The 18304-nt window shown below is 49.5% G+C and overlaps 1 protein-coding gene across 1 annotated transcript; it reads left to right on the top strand.

Annotated features, from left to right (window-relative positions):
* Positions 1 to 5435: 5435 nt before the first annotated feature.
* On the top strand, positions 5436 to 7562 carry LOC111148479 (vertebrae development associated). The gene has a single exon (XM_022505051.1). The coding sequence runs from the start codon at positions 5436 to 5438 to the stop codon at positions 7560 to 7562; it is 2127 nt and encodes a 708-aa protein (XP_022360759.1).
* The last annotated feature ends 10742 nt before the right edge of the window (positions 7563 to 18304 follow it).

Genomic DNA, 18304 nt, shown 5'->3' with positions numbered 1-18304 from the left:
GCTAAGATAGATGCTGGCTGGCTGCTTTTTGGATGCCCTGTTTTACCTCCTTCCAACCTCAAGCCAGGAGATCCTGTATAATCGGGGGTGCGGGGCTTGTCTCCTTGGTTTCTTGCCTTTTCCAATCCCTTCTAAGAGCTGTGGGGGCCAGGGAGGCCAGCTGAACAAAGCCCATAGATGAGCTCTGGCTTTTTTGCACTTCTGCTATGAATGCACCTGGCAATTGCCAGCTCTGCTTTGCATTGCACTTCCGGAGAGCTGCTGTTGAAAAGACTGTTGCACCTGAACCGCATCAACCACTTGTCTACTTAAGGATGATTGGCTTCCCCGCACAGCCCCTGGCCTTTTCCCCACTGTCTGTTCTCCGGTAGTCCAGACCTCCTTGGATGGATGTGGGGTGTGCGGCTCCAGGGAGCTGCTTTTTCTCCGTAAGCTTTTGAGAAAAGCAGAAGTGGGGTATTACCTACTCACCCCTCCTCTCACCTCTTTGGGGGAGGAGGAAAGAATGAGATAAGGGGGAGTGGAGCTGTGTGGGACTGGGACGAGGACCGGGACCGGACCGGGAACAGACGGGAAGAGTAGGTAGGGTGGGACAGGGTAGGGCAGGGTGGGGTGGGGTTTGTGCAGAAGGAAGTGCGGTATATCTGGACGTTTTGTTGGAAGATACCCGGATACTGCTGCCGGAAGTCAGGCAAGTCCTTTCTGGACCTCAATGTTCCTTATCTGTGAAATGGCCAGGTTTGTTTCAATGCTCCAAGAATCCATCTGTTTCTGGATCCTTCAGCTGATAAGCATTTTGGGTGATGTATTCCCCGGGGTGGTGGAATTACAGTGTTTAGGAGGGGCAGTCTGGAGTCACAGTGCTTGATTTTACAGCTTTAATAGCTGTGTGGTCTTGGGAAAGTTATGTAATTTAACCCCCCCCAGCCTCCATTTCTCCAGGTGTGAACTCAGAATAGCCACCCTAGCAATGGTGCAGGTGTGATGGAGTTGTAGTTCATGTGGAGGGGAGATGAGAACCACATACAAACAAAATTACCTCTAAAAAGCCTGAAATCCAAGCACTCGATCCTGGTAAAGCCCAAAGGAGCTTGCCATCACCCGAGGGAACACGATGCCTTGCTCTCAGGAAAGAGATGGGAGTGGCAGGGCAGGAGGAATCACCCAACAGTTTAAATTCATTGTCCCCTCATTTTTTTTTTTCCTGAGATTTTGGCTGAATTACCTAATTAAATGCACAGAGTAAACAGTGAGTAAGTGGTGACTGTTTCCATAATTTTGTTTGCGAAGTATCTAGCAGTGGTACAGGTGATCTGCTGGTGACATGGAAGGAAAACCATTTTTGTTGGCTGCCAGGATGAAAAGGCTGTTCTGTGTGCTTGGTGTGTTTTTCAGGGCTCAACTTTTTTTTTTTTTAAGATTTTATTTATTTATTTGACACTGTTTAGAAAGATCGAGGGAGAGATCAGAAGCAGAGGGAGTGGCAGAGGGAGAAGGAGCTCCCAGATCATGACCCAAGCAGAAGGCAGACACTCGACTGACAGAGCCACCCAGACGCCCCAGGGCTCTATGTTTAAATTGAATGTGGAAGCGTGCTCTCTTCACCGAGGACTGCTGTGACACTGTTTATATCTCCTGAGCCCATTGAAGTTGAATCGGCTTTTTTTTTCTTTTAAGTGTACATAAAGTACATTCAAGAGGAATAGATTGAAAGCCCAACTCCAGGGTCAAATGATACGGTAAAAAGAAAATCAGGGCGAGGTAAGATCAGATTTGTCACAGCATATGAGTTAAAAAAATCTGCAGCCAAGAAGTTTTACCCAAAGGTGATTCTAGTTTTTAAGAAATTTATTTATTTAAAAGATTTTATTTGAGAGAGAGTGAGAGAGAGTTGAGAGGGGAGAAGGTCAGAGGGAGAAGGTCAGAGGGAGAAGGTCAGAGGGAGAAGGTCAGAGGGGGAAGCGGACTCCCTGTAGAGTGGGGAGCCCAATGTGGGACTCGATCCTGGGACTCCAGGATCACAACCCAAGCTGAAAGCAGTGGCTTAACCAACTGAGCCGCCCAGGCGCCCAAGAAGTTATTATTATTATTATTTTAAGATTTTATTTATTTATTTGACAGGGAGATCACAAGTAGGCAGAGAGGCAGGCAAAGAGAGAACTCGAGGGGGCAGGCTCCCTGCCAAGCAGAGAACCCAGCGCGGGGCTCGATCCCAGTACCCTGAGATCATGACATGAGCCGAAAGCAGAGGCTTTGTAAACCACTGAGCCACCCAGGCGCCCCAAAATTATTTTTTTAAAGTAGTCTCTCTGACCAGCATGGGGCTCAAATTCACGATCCCTGAGATCAAGAGTCTCCAGCTCTACTGATTGAGCCAGCCAGGTGCCCCTGATTACAAATTTTTGAAAAGCTTTCTTTTTTGTAATTATCAGGTAAGATTCTGGTGGTTCTCTTAGTGCTTTACAGACCTTTTTTTCAAAACTTTACTGAACCCTGATTAACATTTCAGCATGTCCCCTGTAAGTGTGCAGTTAGGTTGGCGAGCTGACAAACACCTACACCCAAATGCAGTATTTAAACCTCAGGCTCATCGCAAACAATTTATTGAATCCTGAAAACAAAGCTCTGAGAGAGGACAACGGTCTTCTTTATAATTTATGCTTTGCAGTGCAACACTGAAAATGTACCAGTAATTAGGATCATTCATTTATGTTGGTTTAAACAGGAGGTGAAAATCACAGATCCTAAAGCGACTGGGTTCAGGCCTTGGTACTGGCCCCACCACTTGTGTGACCTGGGGCAAATTAGCCTACGATGCTTTTTCTCAGTTTACTCACCTCTCAACTGGGGATGAGGGTAGTGCCTACTTTATTGGCTGTCAGGCTTAAGACCGTGCCTAGCAAATACTGAATGCTCAGTACATCTAGTTACTAGATCTATGTTAGCCCAGGGACTAGTCTTCTGCCACCCCCTTTGAAAGGGCCGTTTGTACGAGAGCATTGGTTCTCAAACTTTTTGGTCTCAGGACCCTGGCGGAGCTTTTATTTATATGGGTTACATCTATTGTATTCAAAATTAAAATGGAGAAATTTAGAAAGTATTTTTATTTATTTTTTAAAGATTTTATTTATTTATTTGACAGAGATCACAAGTAGGTAGAGAGGCAGGCAGAGAGAGGGGAGGAAGCGGGCTCCCTGCTGAGCAGAGAGCCCGATGTGGGACTCGATCCCAGGACCCTGGGATCATGACCTGAGCGGAAGGCAGAGGCTTTAACCCCCTGAGCCACCCAGGCGCCCCTAGGAAGTATTTATTAAAAAACAAGCCGGTTGGGGCACCTGGGTGGCTCAGTTGGTTAAGTGTCAGCCTTCGGCTCAGGTCATGATCCCAGGGTTCTGGGATCAAGTGTCTTGTCGGGCTCCCTGATCAGCGGGGAGTCTGCTCCCCACCCCCCGCCCCCGTTCATGTTCTCTCTTTCACTCTCAAATAAATATCTTAAAAAAAAAAAAGAGGGGCGCCTGGGTGGCTCAGTGGGGTAAAGCCTCTGCCTTCAGCTCAGGTCATGATCTCAGGGTCCTGGGATCGAGTCCTGCATTGGGCTCTCTGCTCCATGGGGAGCCTGCTTCCCCCCGCCCCCCACCTGCCTCTCTGCCTACTTGTGATCTCTGTCAAATAAATAAATAAAATCTTTAAAAAAACAAAACAAGCCAGTTATACAATAAAAAATAACTTTTTTGGGGGGGTGAGAAATAACTTTTCCAGAACAAAAAAGATGAAGTGAGAAGAATGCACTCTTATACACCCTTTAAGTTTCTGCAATATCGGGGTTGAAAGGTATTCTCCCATCTCTATGTTTCAGTCTGTTGTGATACATTGTTTTGATTGAAAATCCAGCTTTGTCCAAATAGGTAGGTGGGAAAAGGAAGAGTATTTGCATAGCTTGTTCAGTGGCTGTCCTTTGATCAGTAAGTACACTAACACTTGATGAGTAGTAGTTTCTTAAAGCTTAGTTACAATGTAGAAACTGAAACAATATCCGTGATTTTTTTTTTGTACCCCATTATAGTCAAAGCCATTGCTTTCTTTTATACTTGAGGTGGATCTTTTACCCGTGTGTGGCTTTGCAACATCACCCATTGGTTTCTTTGGGGAACTTAGTTCATTGATCGATCTTCAGATGTCGACAGTTCCATTACGTGGTATAAGAAGTTACATTTGTTAGTGTCACTGCTGATCCCATCAGAAGAGTCTTTAGGTATTGGAAGAAACTGTCAGGCTCGCTGTAGTAGATACAGGTTTTCCAAAACTCTAGTTTTCCAGTGAAAGCTCAAAATGTCACTGGCAGCCCATAGTCCACAATTTTCTTTGAGGTGACAGGCTCACCTTATTCCTTTTTGGGGAAATTGCCCAGTATACCCCAGTCTAAACGAGTAATGTTTCAATTTTTCTTTCAAGTAAAAGTGAGATTCCATGATAAGAGCACCTAGTTCACCATAAAAAACAATTGTCATGTGAGACATTCAGAATGCAGCAGAAATGAGTACTCCCTATTTTGCCCCTCTCAAAACGGAAAAGTCATGTATTTAAGGGCTGTGATTAAATTAAAACAAACAAACAATAATAAAAACAAAAACACAAAACCGAAAAACTTTACTGCTTCATCACGGGCATTCTTGAGTGAAACTAGCGTTTTCCCCCACCCCCAACCGTGAGTACATGGTGGTTAAGAATATGATGACTTCTGGCATAGTTTGATTCATGCTAAGTTACCACATTTCTACTCACACATTAATATAATGAAAAAGGCAAATAATATCTTAGTGTTAACATTATCTTAGTATATCTTAGAAAAATAATTTAACTTGCAGACCCCCCTGAGAAAGTCTCAGGGAACCCCAAGGTTCCACGGACCATACTTTGAGAATCACCGTTCTAGGGAAAAGCAGACCAGTTTTCGCTCTAGGAGTTTGTAAATCTTTGGACAGATACGGAGTTATAGGCTTTATGGCTGTGTTGTGGAATGTGGAATGTGTCGTAGCTAACTAATCCTTTTTCATTCCTTCCCTGTGTGTTAGGCACTGTTCTAAGGATTGTGTGTGTGTGTGTATACCTGTATATCTCCATGCTTTCATTGTCTCATGCCCACAATAACTATATAACGGGATACTTCCATCATCCACTTTACAGAAAAGGAACCAGAAGCCTGGAGAGCTGAAGTGACTTGTCTCGAACCAGGATTTCAAAGCCAGGTTCCAGAGACCAGGCTTGTCCTCCGTACCCCTGAGGGATTAAACCTGGGGAGGCCCTTAGCCAGTCTGCCCTCGCTGGGGGAACGGGAGTGGGTGGGCATTATCTTCGGGGGGGAAGGTACGAGTCCCCATTGCTGGGTATCTGGGCGCCTTGTCCTGACTGTGCCCTCTGCCCTTGGCCCCGGCAGGATGACCTCTCGGAGGGAGCTGGTACAGCAGGTGCTGCAGGAGCTGCAGGAGGCCGTGGAGTCCGAGGGCCTCGAGGGTCTGGTCGGCGCTGCTCTGGAGGCCAAGCGGGTGCTGTCATCCTTCACCCTCCCCACCTGCCGGGAGGGGGGTTCCAGCCCCCAGGTGCTGGAGGTGGACTCCGTGGCCCTGAGCTTGTACCCCGAGGATGCTCCCCGGAACATGCTGCCGCTGGTGTGCCGAGGCGAGGGCAGCCTGCTGTTCGAGGCAGCCAGCGTGCTGCTGTGGGGGGACGCGGGCTTCAGCCTGGAGCTGCGGGCGCGCACGGTGGTGGAGATGCTCCTGCACCGGCACTACTACCTCCAGGGCATGATCGACTCCAAGGTGATGCTGCAGGCCGTGCGCTATTCCCTGTGCTCCGAGGAGTCGCCTGAGATGACCAGCCTGCCGTCCGCCACGCTGGAGGCCATCTTCGACGCAGATGTCAAGGCCACGTGCTTCCCCAGCAGCTTCTCCAACGTGTGGCACCTGTACGCACTCGCCTCCGTGCTTCAGCGCAACATCTACTCCATCTACCCCATGCGAAACCTCAAGATCCGGCCCTACTTCAACCGGGTCATCCGGCCTCGCCGCTGCGACCACGTGCCTGCCACGCTGCACATCATGTGGGCCGGCCAGCCCCTCACCAGCCACCTCTTCCGCCACCAGTACTTTGCCCCTGTGGTGGGGCTGGAGGAGGTGGAGGCCGAAGGTGCCCCCGGCCCGGCCCCCGCCCCCAGCCCTGCAGCCCCACTGCCGCCACCGGCCAAGACGCTGGAGCTGCTCAGCCAGGAGCCCGGCCTCAGCTACTCCCACCTCTGTGAGCGCTACAGCGTCACCAAGAGCACCTTCTACCGCTGGCGGCGCCAGTCTCAGGAGCACCGGCAGAAGGTGGCTGCCCGCTTCTCGGCCAAGCACTTCCTGCAGGACAGCTTCCACCGCGGGGGCGTCGTGCCGCTGCAGCAGTTCCTCCAGAGGTTCCCCGAGATCTCCCGCTCCACCTACTACGCCTGGAAGCAGGAGCTGCTGGGCTCCGGCGCCTGCCAGGCCCTGGCCCCCAAGGAGGTGCAGGTGACGGAGGGGCTGGAGAAGCTGCCGGAGGAGCAGGCGGCCAAGGGACTGGGGTGCTCCGCGCTGGCGGCGGTGAGCCCGGGAATGGTCCTGATGCAGCGGGCCAAGCTGTACCTGGAGCATTGCATCTCCCTGAACATGCTGGTGCCCTACCGTTGCTTCAAACGCAGGTTCCCCGGCATCTCTCGGTCCACCTACTACAACTGGCGCCGGAAGGCCCTCCGGAGGAACCCCGGCTTCAAGCCGGCACCTGCCCTCCCCACCACCGGGGTTCCCCAGCCTGTGTCCGTTCCGGAAGAGGCGCTGATCCCTTGGAAGGGTGAGGGGGGAGAGGGGGCGGGCCAAGCCACGGCAGGGGGGCCACCCGCCGCCCACGCGTTCCTGCCCCCCAAGGTGCCCCTTTCCCGTTGGCAGAGGCGTCTGCGCAGGGCCGCCCGCAAGCAGGTGCTGAGCGGGCATCTCCCCTTCTGTCGCTTCCGCCTCCGCTACCCCAGCCTGGCGCCCTCCACCTTCTGGGTCTGGAAGAGTCTTGCCCGGGGCTGGCCCAGAGGCCTGTCCAGATTCCAGATGCAGGACCCCGCCGTGGGCAAAGGGGGGCTGCGGGAAGCTGAGGAGAAGCAGGAGAAGGAAGCTGGCAGGGATGGGCCTGCTGCCATGGCCCCTCCTGGTGGGACCCCCGTGCCGGTGGGGGCTTCTACAGGAGAGGATCCAGGAAACGCCCAGGGGGAGCCTTCTGGAGAGGGGGCCTTGGCCCAGGGCCAGCCCCACAGCAGGTCCCTGTCCAGCTGCCCTGGGGCAGAGGCAGCCGTGGGGGGCGGGGACGGCCAGGTGCTGGTGATGGACGTGCTCGGCACCACGAAGTTCAAGGCCCAGGCTAAGCTGTTCTTGCAGAAGCGCTTCCAGTCTAAGAGCTTCCCCTCCTTCAAGGAGTTCAGCGCCCTCTTTCCCCTCACCGCCCGCTCTACCTACTACATGTGGAAGCGGGCGCTCTATGACGGCCTCACCCTGGTGGATGGCTGAGGGGGTGGTGTGAAGGGGGTTGGGAAGGGAGGGGACCTGTTTGGACAGGCTCGGGGACCCAAGTTGACCCCTGGCTTTGGCCAGCGTGCCCTTTGCTCTGGCTCCCACAGCGTCCACCTTGAATCCCAGGGCAGCTCCGCGCTGCTTCCTGGCTCTAAGGCCATCGGAGCTAGAGATGAGCTGTCTGGTCTTCCAGAGAGCTGCAGGACCAGCGTTGTTCTTTTCGGTTGTTTGCCATTCTTGCTTTTTCTTGTCTTGGTTTTAATTTTTTGTTTTGATTTAAGTGGGTTGGCTGGGCCCCCTGACTGATGTTGGGAAGCAAATGCACAGGGGTCATGAGGGGGTTTGATAGCTAAAGCTGCTTTCAACTTCTCGTGAGGACGAAGGCAGTACTGCAACATGGCTGGCTGTCCCATTAGGCGGAGTATATGTCTTCAGTTTATTTGGGGGTTGGTACCCTCCTTACTCAAAGATGTTTCCCAAAGGAATATTAGAAATCAATTATGGAGGTGGTCAGTGGCTTCTGCCTGGTGCCCCCCAGGGAGAGGGTGCCAGGCTTAGCATGACAAGTGAGGGTATATAGGAAGGACCTCTGAGGGAGGGCCCCGAGCTGGGTCACTGAGGTGCCGGCCTGTCCCTTGCAAGGAGTGTGGTAAAGGGTTTGGGGGAGGGGGCTTCGAGCTTCTGCTGGTGCTTGGTCCATCTGCTGTAGACCTTTCAGTCCTCTCCCAGCCTGGTTGGCTCTTGGGGATCCCATCTTTCTGTTGAGCCTCTCCTCCAAGCCTGTGCCCCATCAGCGAGGGACCTTACGGTGGCCAGAAAAGCGAGTAACTGAATTCCCATTGTCCAGGAGTCAAGTTGGAAAATAAAGTGATGTGGTACCCACAGCCTTTGGTCTCTGGTATTTGTTTAGCTAGGATGTGCCTGCTCATTCCACTCCGTTTGATGTCAGGGGACGCTCCTAGGTCCAGGGCTTGGGGTAGGGCGGGGATGACTCTGGGATTCTGTTTAGCGTTGGGTGCACTTCTAGCTGGGGGCGGGGCTCTGGTGGCCTGGAAGGATCCTCCCACTATGGGAGAAAACCAGCCCACGATGGGTCCTCGCAGGCCAGGTAAGGCTTTCTTCATGCTGGTTGTGCACCCAAGCAGGCTCGGCCCAGGCCCAGGTAAGGACACACCACCAGCCTCATAGTAGCTAACTTGCAAACCCCCTCCAGTGGACTGAGCTTTAAGGCCAGAACCTAGCTTATTGGGGTGTGGCATCATCGGGGAACTGTTGGTTTTCTGCAATGGCTGTCATTTTGGGGAGTCATTCTCAATTCTGTTTTTTTCATCCCCATAGCCTGTCAGCAAGTCCTGTTGGCTAACTCCAAAGTGTACCCAGAACCCTCCCCTTCATGCTGCTGGCGCCATCCACACTGGCGCACGTCCCCGCTTCCCCGTCTATCTCCCTTCTATCCCTGCCCTGTACAATCCACGCTCCACGGAACAGCCAGAGAGCGCTTTAAGTGAAATCGTATTCTTTCACTCTCCTGTCTAACCTGTGTCTGTGGCTTCCCTTCACCCTTAGAATTCCTCACACCACCTGACGGAAGCCTTCATAATCTGGCCCCTGACTGGCTCTCCCTTCTTGTCCCACTCATGCCCTCCCCCACCATGCTCCAGCCACACTGGCTGCCTTGGGTCTTGGACATGCTACACTTGCTTTGAGGGCCTTAGCGTTTGTTCCTTTGGAATACCTTTACAGGGCAGGCTCCTTACCATTCAGATCTGAGTCCCTATTGCATTGTCCTTTGAAATTCTCCATGTGGTCTTTATTCCCATCTAAATAATTTGCTTGTTTCTTTGCGTATTTGATTACCTCCTGCCCCTACCCCATTAGAGCACAAGCGCCATGTAAAGTGGGGTTTTTCCTGACTTGCTTACACCCCTGTACTCTCAGCAGGAAGATCAGTTGCTGGCACATAGTAGGTGCTACAACTTGTTGAAAGGGGGAATGAATGTAATGGGGCCACTATGCTTTTCCTACTATTGTCCTTTGGGGTTGGTGTTGTCAAATCGAATCAATCCTACTTCCTAAATATCTCTCATTGGCCATTTTTATTCATCCCACAGCAGCCCCCTTACTAGGTCAGTGCTGCTCTCCTCTCTGATACAGACTCTGCTTTCAAACTCTCCCATCCTGACAAATGCCAGAATGATCTTGCTAAGTCTGGTCTGCGGTGACGACCTATAGCCAGCAGGTGGCGATCTGGTGCAGCAAGAGACTAGGCTGGGTTCCTGGTAGGCACCCAGACCTATTGATGATAGTCTTAGACATTGGAGAGGCAACATGCGCACATGGGTGAGCTAAACCTCGCTGGACCTCACTTTTTCCATCTGTAAAATGGGATTACATAGTAAGTCCTGGATGAGCATTTGCTATTGGTAACAATCCTGTCCAGTTTGAGAGCCCCTGGGAATCTAATGACTGTTTTCTAGGAGGAAGCTAATGGCCAGGGAGATTGTTACTCAAGATTGCCCTTAAAGTAAAGGTACTCCTGTCTCTGAACTGAAAGATCCTTTTGTCTAAGCCCAGCTCTAAGTCCCCAAGCCAGGGAGATCCTTTAGCTTCTGCTGGGAAAAAAAAAAAAAAGATAAAAATAATATGTCAGGGGTGCCTGGGTGGCTCAGTGGGTTAAGCCGCTGCCTTCGGCTCGGGTCATGATCTCAGGGTCCTGGGATCGAGCCCCGCATCAGGCTCTCTGCTCAGCAGGGAGCCTGCTTCCTCCTCTCTCTCTGCCTGCCTCTGCCTGCTTATGATCTCTCTGTCAAATAAATAAATAAAATCTTTAAAAAAATGTCAGTATTTATTGATTTGGGAAATATTTTACCAGTATGATGAAATTATTCTGGTGTAGAAAAACCATTTCCTTTATAATTGCTTAGAAAGGCAGATTATACCTAAGCAGTGACTACCTTTGCTAAGAATGCTTCATGCCGATTTCAAGGTTGACATTTGTTGAAATTAGTTGTATGTTTTGCACCACTTTCACATGCAGATGTAGAGAGATTCTAGTGACACAAACAATGGGAGTAAAGGAAGAAAACAATGTGTGAGTTTGACTCCATGTCCTCCAACATTCTGTGCCATTGTAGAGTAGTAACTGTACAAATTTTGAATATAAAAACTCCTGAAAAGCAATCAGGTGAAACGTGAATAATTAAACTTCTAAAAAATATATGCATCCCCTGGGGGTAGGGGTCCTGTATCTTGGAGATTATCTTGTCTACCTTCATGCATGAGGTTGCTTTCAAGTATTTCTCTGGAGGCCGAGACTCAGGCTCTTGGGTGGCTCTTAGGCCCCCAGCAACCAGCTCACACTTCACCTGTACCCCCTCCCGGCAGGGGGAGCAACACCTCATTCTTACTAACTGCCAGTCTGGGCTCATCCCCCACCAATGCCTTCTCTGAGTCTTTTTTAGCCTGGTTGCTGCCAGCATCAGCTTAGCTGTTGAACTGGCCAGAAAGCTGGGCATCATCCTAGAATTTTCTCTCTCACATCTCTGTCTCTGCAGGACCCTAGGTACACTGCAGGCTTCATGTGGTTCCACACTGCGAGGGCATCACAGGCAAGGGAATTGGACTGGTCCAAGCCATCCTGAGCACAGTTCTCCAGCTGGTTCACCTTTGAGGCCAGTCACCGCCCAAGTCTGGTCCAGTTATCTGGCCAAGGGGCTAGATCAGACCGGTTCACATGGGGTCTGGCCTAAGTGATAGGCTCCCCTGTGCCGGGAGCTGAAGGTATGGAGGAACTCTTGCCCTCGCAAAGGCCTCCGCTTACTGGCATATAATATGATGGAAGTTTCTATACAGGATGCACTACAAAGTGCAGTGAGTTTCCAGGGAGGCACATGCTGGCTTTGGCATCTCCTAGCTCATTCTGACCCCTCTAACTCCCAGGGTCAGCTTTGCTCAAATGTTGGCTCCCTGGGAGTCTCTGGGAAATGCCTCAATTGCTTCTCAGATGACTGCAGTCACTGCTTGTAAACCACTCATCCCAGTGTGGTGTGTCCCGGGAGGATGGGGGACAGGTATCCAGACAAGGCTGTTATCAGGATCCAGCCAGAGGGCGGAGAGGCAAAGCCCAGGAGTGCCTGTGAGTGCAGGGGGAGCCTGCACTGGCGACCGTGCCATCTGTCTCTCTTCCTGGCCTGACTCCCAACAGAGGTTTTAGTGTGACTTCTTCCCAACCTTGGCGAGTGACACCCCAGGACACCGTAGAGGGTCACTAGCAGGTTCCCAAATGTTCCTGTTATTGGTTTATCTCATGGAAGAGGAGGAGGAAGCTTTTAGGCAGGTGACAAGAGCAGCAGAAAGTAGGTTTAATTGTAGAAAAAAATTTCCATGGAAGATGACTTTGAAAATACCAGGAAATCCTCTTAACTCGAGCGATTCCTCCCTGCCAGGCAGAGAGAGCTGGAGGGAGGCACAGGGGACCTAGATAGGAGGGCAGGCAGGAGGAGACTGGATGGGCAGCTGCTCACGTATCACCTGCCTGAGGACACCAGGAGATGGCGGAGGACCGGAGGGCTTCAGGGGACCCTCCCCACACCTACCTATTCCAGACTGCAGCCCCCACAGTGCAGGCCAGTAGGAGGCCAGAGTCTGGGAGGAAGGAAGCACAGGCTGTTGGAATATTCCGAGAGCACCTGAGGGGCTTTGCCTTCCCTCCTCACCCCAGACCAGCTCTGCTTAGAAGGGGTCCCAGTGTAGTGCTGTGGCTCATGGGTGTTGCTGGCTAAGCTTAGCGTCTAGGCTCCCTGGCTTTGGGTTCGGTTTTCTGTAGTCATCTCATTGTTGTTGAACATTACAATCACCTGGGTGGTGTTTTTTTTTTAAAGTGACCTCCACCCCCAACGTGAAACTCAAACTCACGACCCGTAGATCAAGAGTCTTAGGCCCTACCAACTGAGCTGGCCAGGTGCCCCAGCACCTGGGTGCTTTTAAAACTAGGTTGATCCAAGCCCAGTTGCAAACCAATTAAATCAGAAATTCTGCATGATCTCATGAATCTGCCCTAGGATTTAACCTTCTAAATCTCTAAAAAAATCTATCCACTCCTCCTTACTTCCATCATCGCCGATTGGACTACAGAAATGCCAAACGGATCTTCCCCACGTTCATGCCACTGTCAGGGACCATTGTTGAAATGCACATCTAAATGAGTCACCTGCTTAAAATCCTTCAATGCCATCCCTTTTCTTCTTAGGAAAAGGACCAAAATAGTAACTTTTTATAGTGGAGGAACCTGACAGACACCAATGGAATCGAGAGATGGAGCTTAACAATACTGGTAACAAGGCATATAACTTCTGCTGAATTCCTGCCAGAAATGTAGGACCTCGAACCAATCCCAAGAAGACACCAGACAAGCTAAAATCGAGAGGCATCCTACGTACATTCCATATAATAAATGAGCAGGACTCTCCAAAAGTCTGAAGGTCTCAGAGGATAAATAAGACGGAGGAACTGTTATGGGTTGGAGGAGACTAAGGGGACACTGCAAAGAAACACAGTGTGGACCAGGATTGGATCCTGGAACAGAAAAAGGATATTAGGGGGAAATGGGTGAGATCTGGGTAAGCCCTGTAGGGAATGGCATTGTACCCATTGTGATCATCACACATGCTCATGTGGGTTGTTAGTCTTAGGCGAAGTTGGGTGAAATGAGGCACCAGAGTAGAAAGGAAGAAGTAAAACTATATTTGCAGATGACACTTTATATAGAGAAAATGCTAAAGAATCCACCAGAAAAACGACCAGGGCTCGTGACAAACTCTGCCAAGTCGCAGGGCACAAAAACCAGTCGTGTTCCTATATACCAACGATGAACAATCTGAAAAGGAAGTTAAGAAAAACAATTCCATCTACAATAGCATCTAAAAGAATAAAATACCATGGAACGAGTTTAACCAAGAAGTGAAAGACTAGCACACTGGAAACTATAAGCTGAAAGACATTTAAAAAAGACTTAAATAAATGGAAAGATATATCTTGCATTCATGGGTGGAAAACCTTAGTATTGTTAAGGTGGGAATATTCACCAAAGCAATCTACGAATTCAATGAAATCCCTATTAAAACCGCATAGCCCTTCCCCCGCCACCGCAGAAATGGAACAGCTGATTCTCGCACTCCTATGGAAATTCAAGGGACCCTGAACAGCCAAAACAATAATTGAGAAAGAAAAAGTTGGAAGACTCACATTTTTGGATTTCAAAATTTATCACACATAAACAGTAATAAAAACAGTGTGGTACCGGGATAAGGACAGACACAGAGAATGATGGAACAGAATTGAGATTCCAGAAATAAATCCAAAATACCCGAAATTGGTTGACTTTCAACAGGGGTGCCAAGACCATTCAATGGGGGAAAGAATGGTCTCTTCATTGAATGGTGTCCTTATTCCATGTAAAAAATTAACTTAAAATGGATTAACAACATAAATATAAGAGCTAAAACCGTGAAACTATTAGAAGAAATTATATGGGTAAATCTTGATGACTTCAGATTTGGAAGTGGCTTCTTTAACATCAAAAGCATAAGCAACATGAAACACTGGGTTTTGTAAAAATCAAAAACTTTATTCCATCAAAGGACATTACAAAGAAAGTAAAAAGACAACCTACAGGGGTGCCTGGGTGGCTCAGTTGGTTAAGCGTCTGCCTTCAGCTCAGGTCATGATCTCAGGGTCCAGCGATCAAGTCCCGAGTTAGGCTCCTGGGTCAGCAGGGAACCTATTTCTCCCTCTCACTATGACCTTCCCCCCTGCTCATGCTTTCTGTCAAATAAATAAAATCCTTAAAAAATAAAAATAAAAAATTAAAGACAATCTACAGAATGGGAGAATCTATTTTCAAATCATATATCTGATAAGAGTTTAATATCCAGGGCGCCTGGGCGGCTCAGGTGGTTAAGTGTCTGACTCTTGATTTCGGCTCAGATCATGATCTTGGGGTGTGAGATAGAGCCCCCCACATCGGGCTCCCTGCTCAGTGAGGAGTCTGCTTGAGATTCTCTCTCTTCCTCTCCCTTTGCCCTTCCCCAACCCTGCATGCTCTCTCTCTCTCTGTCTCAATAAATAAATAAATCTTAAAAAAAGGAGTTTAGGGGTGCCTGGGTAGCTCAGTGGGTTAAGCCTCTGCCTTCAGCTCAGGTCATGATCTCAGGATCCTGGGATCAAGTCCCGCATCAGACTCTCTGCTCAGCGGGGAGCTTGCTTCCCCCCCTCCCCTGCCTGCCTTTCTGCCTACTTGTGATCTCTCTCTGTCAAATAAATAAGTAAATAATCTTTAAAAAAAGAGTTTAATATCCAGAATATATTAAAAAGCTCTTACAACTCAACAACAAAGAGACAACATAATTTTTATTTAATAAAAAAGATTTATTTATTCCAGAGAGAGAGAGTGTGCATGTGTGCATGAGTGTGGGTTGGGGGAGGCAGAGGGAGGGGAGAGAGAATCTCAAGCGGACTCTGTGCCGAGGTTGAAGCCCCATGTGGGGCTCAACTCCCCGACCCGCCTGAGCAGAAACCAAGAGTCAGATACTCATCAACTCTGTCACCCAGTGGCCCCCGAACAATGTAATTTTAAAAAATGAGCATTTGAATAGACATTTCTCCAAATAAGAGACAAAAATGGCCAATAAGCACATGAAGACATCTTCACCCTCATCGGTCATTCAGGAAATGTGGGTCAGAGTCACAACGAGATGCCACTGCACATTTGCTAGAATGCCTATTAAAAAAAAAAAGGAGGGGCGCCTGGGTGGCTCAGTGGATTAAGCCTCTGCCTTTGGCTCAGGTCATGATTTCAGGGTCCTGGGATCAAGTCCCGCATCGGGCTCTCTGCTCAGTGGGGAGCCTGCTTCCCCCCATCTCTCTCTGCCTGCTTGTGATCTCTCTGTCAAATAAATAAATAAAATCTTTAAAAAAAAAAAAACCAACAAACCTCCAGTTAAAAAAAAAGAAAGGAAACGAACAGCAAATACCAAGTGTTTTTGAGGCTGTGAAGAAATCGGAACCCTCGTACGTTGCTGGTGGGAATGTGAAGTGGTGTGGCCACTGTGGAAAACGGTTTGGTGCTTCCTCCAAAGGTTAATAGAACTGCCACGTCTCAGTGCAGGCTGCTGTAACAATTTACTATAGACTGGGTGACTTAGACAACAAACACTTACTCTCACACTTCTGGAGGCTGGGAAGTCTGAGATCAGGGTGCAAACATGCTCGGGGGCTGGCGAGAGCACTTGCTCTGGCTTGTGGCCAGCTGCCTTCCTGTTGCTTGCGGCTATGGCAGAGAGGGGAGAGCCGTCTTGTGTTCTAATCCCATCACCGGGGCTCCACTCCCAAGACCTACTATTTCCCAAAATGTCCCCCATCCAAACGTCATCCCGGTAGGGGAAAGGGCTTCCGCATATGACTTTTGAGGGACACCATTCAGTCCATAGCACCGTCTGACCCAGAAAATTCACTCCTTGGTGTATATCCAAAAAATCTGAAAACATACTCAAACATGCTTGTATTCCAGTTTTCAGAGCAGTATTACTCACGATAGCCAAAAGGTAGAAAAGATCCAAATGGGATCATCAATAGATGAATGGATAAACAAAATGTATATTTCATATCATGGAATATTATTTATCCATGAGAAAGAATGAAGTTCTGATATTTGCTACGACATGGATGAACTTTAAAAACATGGTCCAATATCCAACCATAGCCCCTAAAAACCCTTCTCTGGGTCCTCAACGGCTCCTAGGGTCTCTTCCCTGATTCAGTGTCATTTGAATTCATTCATTTATCAGGTCACCTGCTATGGCTCAGATTAGATCCTGGCCCTCAGGCTGCATAAAACTTGTGTGGGCCAGAAGATGGAACAGATCAAATACACAAACAAACCATAATGACACGCAACACTTACCTGGAGGGCTGTGCAAACTGGAAGGGGTCATTAAATGTGCCTGGGGGAGAGAGGCAGCCTCTGAATGGCGAGAAGAGGAGGGAGAGTTCCTGATACGGAGAGGGTATCCTGGGGTCAGCGACAAAGGGCTGTGGCACATGGCTCTTGGGAATGGGGAGGAGGTGGGCAGAGGTTGAGACCAGGGCAGATGGTGGGGGCCAGATTGTGCGTGGCAGGTGAGGACTCTGGGCCACGTCTTGGAGGTCACAGTGGATTGGTTACAGCAGGTTTCGTGATCTGGAGTGGCCTTCAGAGGCTCTGGGCATGGCTTGAAGCTGTGTGCAATAAAATTGTGTGTGCAAATGTGCCTTCTGCTGGGGAGGGTCCTTAGCTGTCATCACATTCTCCAAGGGGTCTGTCCCCAACAAGGTTACGAAGTTGACTGTTAGCCAAGCTGATATGGTTGTTCTCCCCCAGCATCCCCGGTTCCAGCCAGGCTGGGCTCCTCTCCACTCCCCAGCACGAGGCTGGTGCCAGGCCCAGGCTTACCGCCTGAAACACCTGTTCTCTCCTGGCCTCCTGGCACGCCCTTCCCACTCAGGGGGCTGTCCCCAGCAGCCTTTAGCCCCTGAGCCACCGCTGAATCACTGCTGTTGGGCTCCCACGTTTGAGTCTGTCTGTCTCCTCTGCAGAGGGGGCCACACTTCCCTGCCTCCGTGTCTGAACCTGCTCCAGTCTCATTCCAGCTCCGTCCACTCCTGATACAGCCCTCAAATGTCACCTGTGCGTGAGGAGTGGCATCCTCGCTGCCAGATCTGAAGTCCCCTCCCGGCACTGCCTCTTCCACTTCCTCCTCCTCATCTTCTGGAAAGCTCTCCTCTTTCGACCTCCCTGACATTGCATCTGCGTGTTTGGGGTCTCTTCCTGCTTCTGCGATCACTGCTTTTTCTGTGTTTTTTTTTCTTTTTTCCTAACTTTTCTGTGTTTTTCTTTAAAGATTGTAGGTCTAAAAAAATAGGTAATTCATGCACCTGGGAAAAAATTCAAACAGAACAAAAGAATAGGGGCGCCTGGATGGCTCAGTTGGTTAAATGTCTGCCTTTGGCTCAGGTCAGGATCCCGGGGTCCTGGGATCGAGCCCCACATTGGGTTTCCTGCTCAGCAGAGAGCCTGCTTCTCCTTCTCACTCTCCTTCTGTGCTCTCTCTTTCTCTCTCGCTGTCTCTCAAATAAATAAATGAATAAATAAAAATCTTTTTTTTAAGATTTTATTTGTTCATTTGACAGAGAGAGAGAGAGATCATAAGTAGGCAGAGTGGCAGGCAGAGAGAGAGGGGGAAGCAGGCTCCCCACTGAACAGTGAGACCGATGTGGGGCTCGATCCCACGACCCTGAGATCATGGCTTGAGCCGAAGGTAGAGACTTAACGAACTGAGCCACCCAGATGCCCCATAAATAAAAATCTTAAAAAACAACAACAACAACAATAGGGGCACCTGGGTGGCTCAGTGGGTTAAAGCCTCTGCTTTTGGCTCAGGTCATGATCCCAGGGTCCTGGAATCGAGTCCCGCATCGGGCTCTCTGCTCCGCAGGGAGCCTGCTTCCTCCTCTCTCTGCCTGCCTCTCTGCCTACTTGTGATCTTTGTCGAATAAATAAATAAAATCTTTAAAAAAAAAAAACAAACAACAACAACAAAAGGACATATAATGAAAATTACTTCTTCTTTCTATAGTTTTAAATTCCCCAAAATCTTCTCCCAGGGGCAACTCTTATTACTACCTTTTGAAGTCCCATATGATAG

Source organism: Enhydra lutris, unplaced genomic scaffold (assembly GCF_002288905.1).
Source record: "Enhydra lutris kenyoni isolate GAN:26980312 unplaced genomic scaffold, ASM228890v2 scaffoldscaffold20, whole genome shotgun sequence".
In the NCBI taxonomy this organism is placed as follows: Eukaryota; Metazoa; Chordata; class Mammalia; order Carnivora; family Mustelidae; genus Enhydra; species Enhydra lutris.
This window is presented reverse-complemented; position numbering and strand designations above follow the sequence as displayed.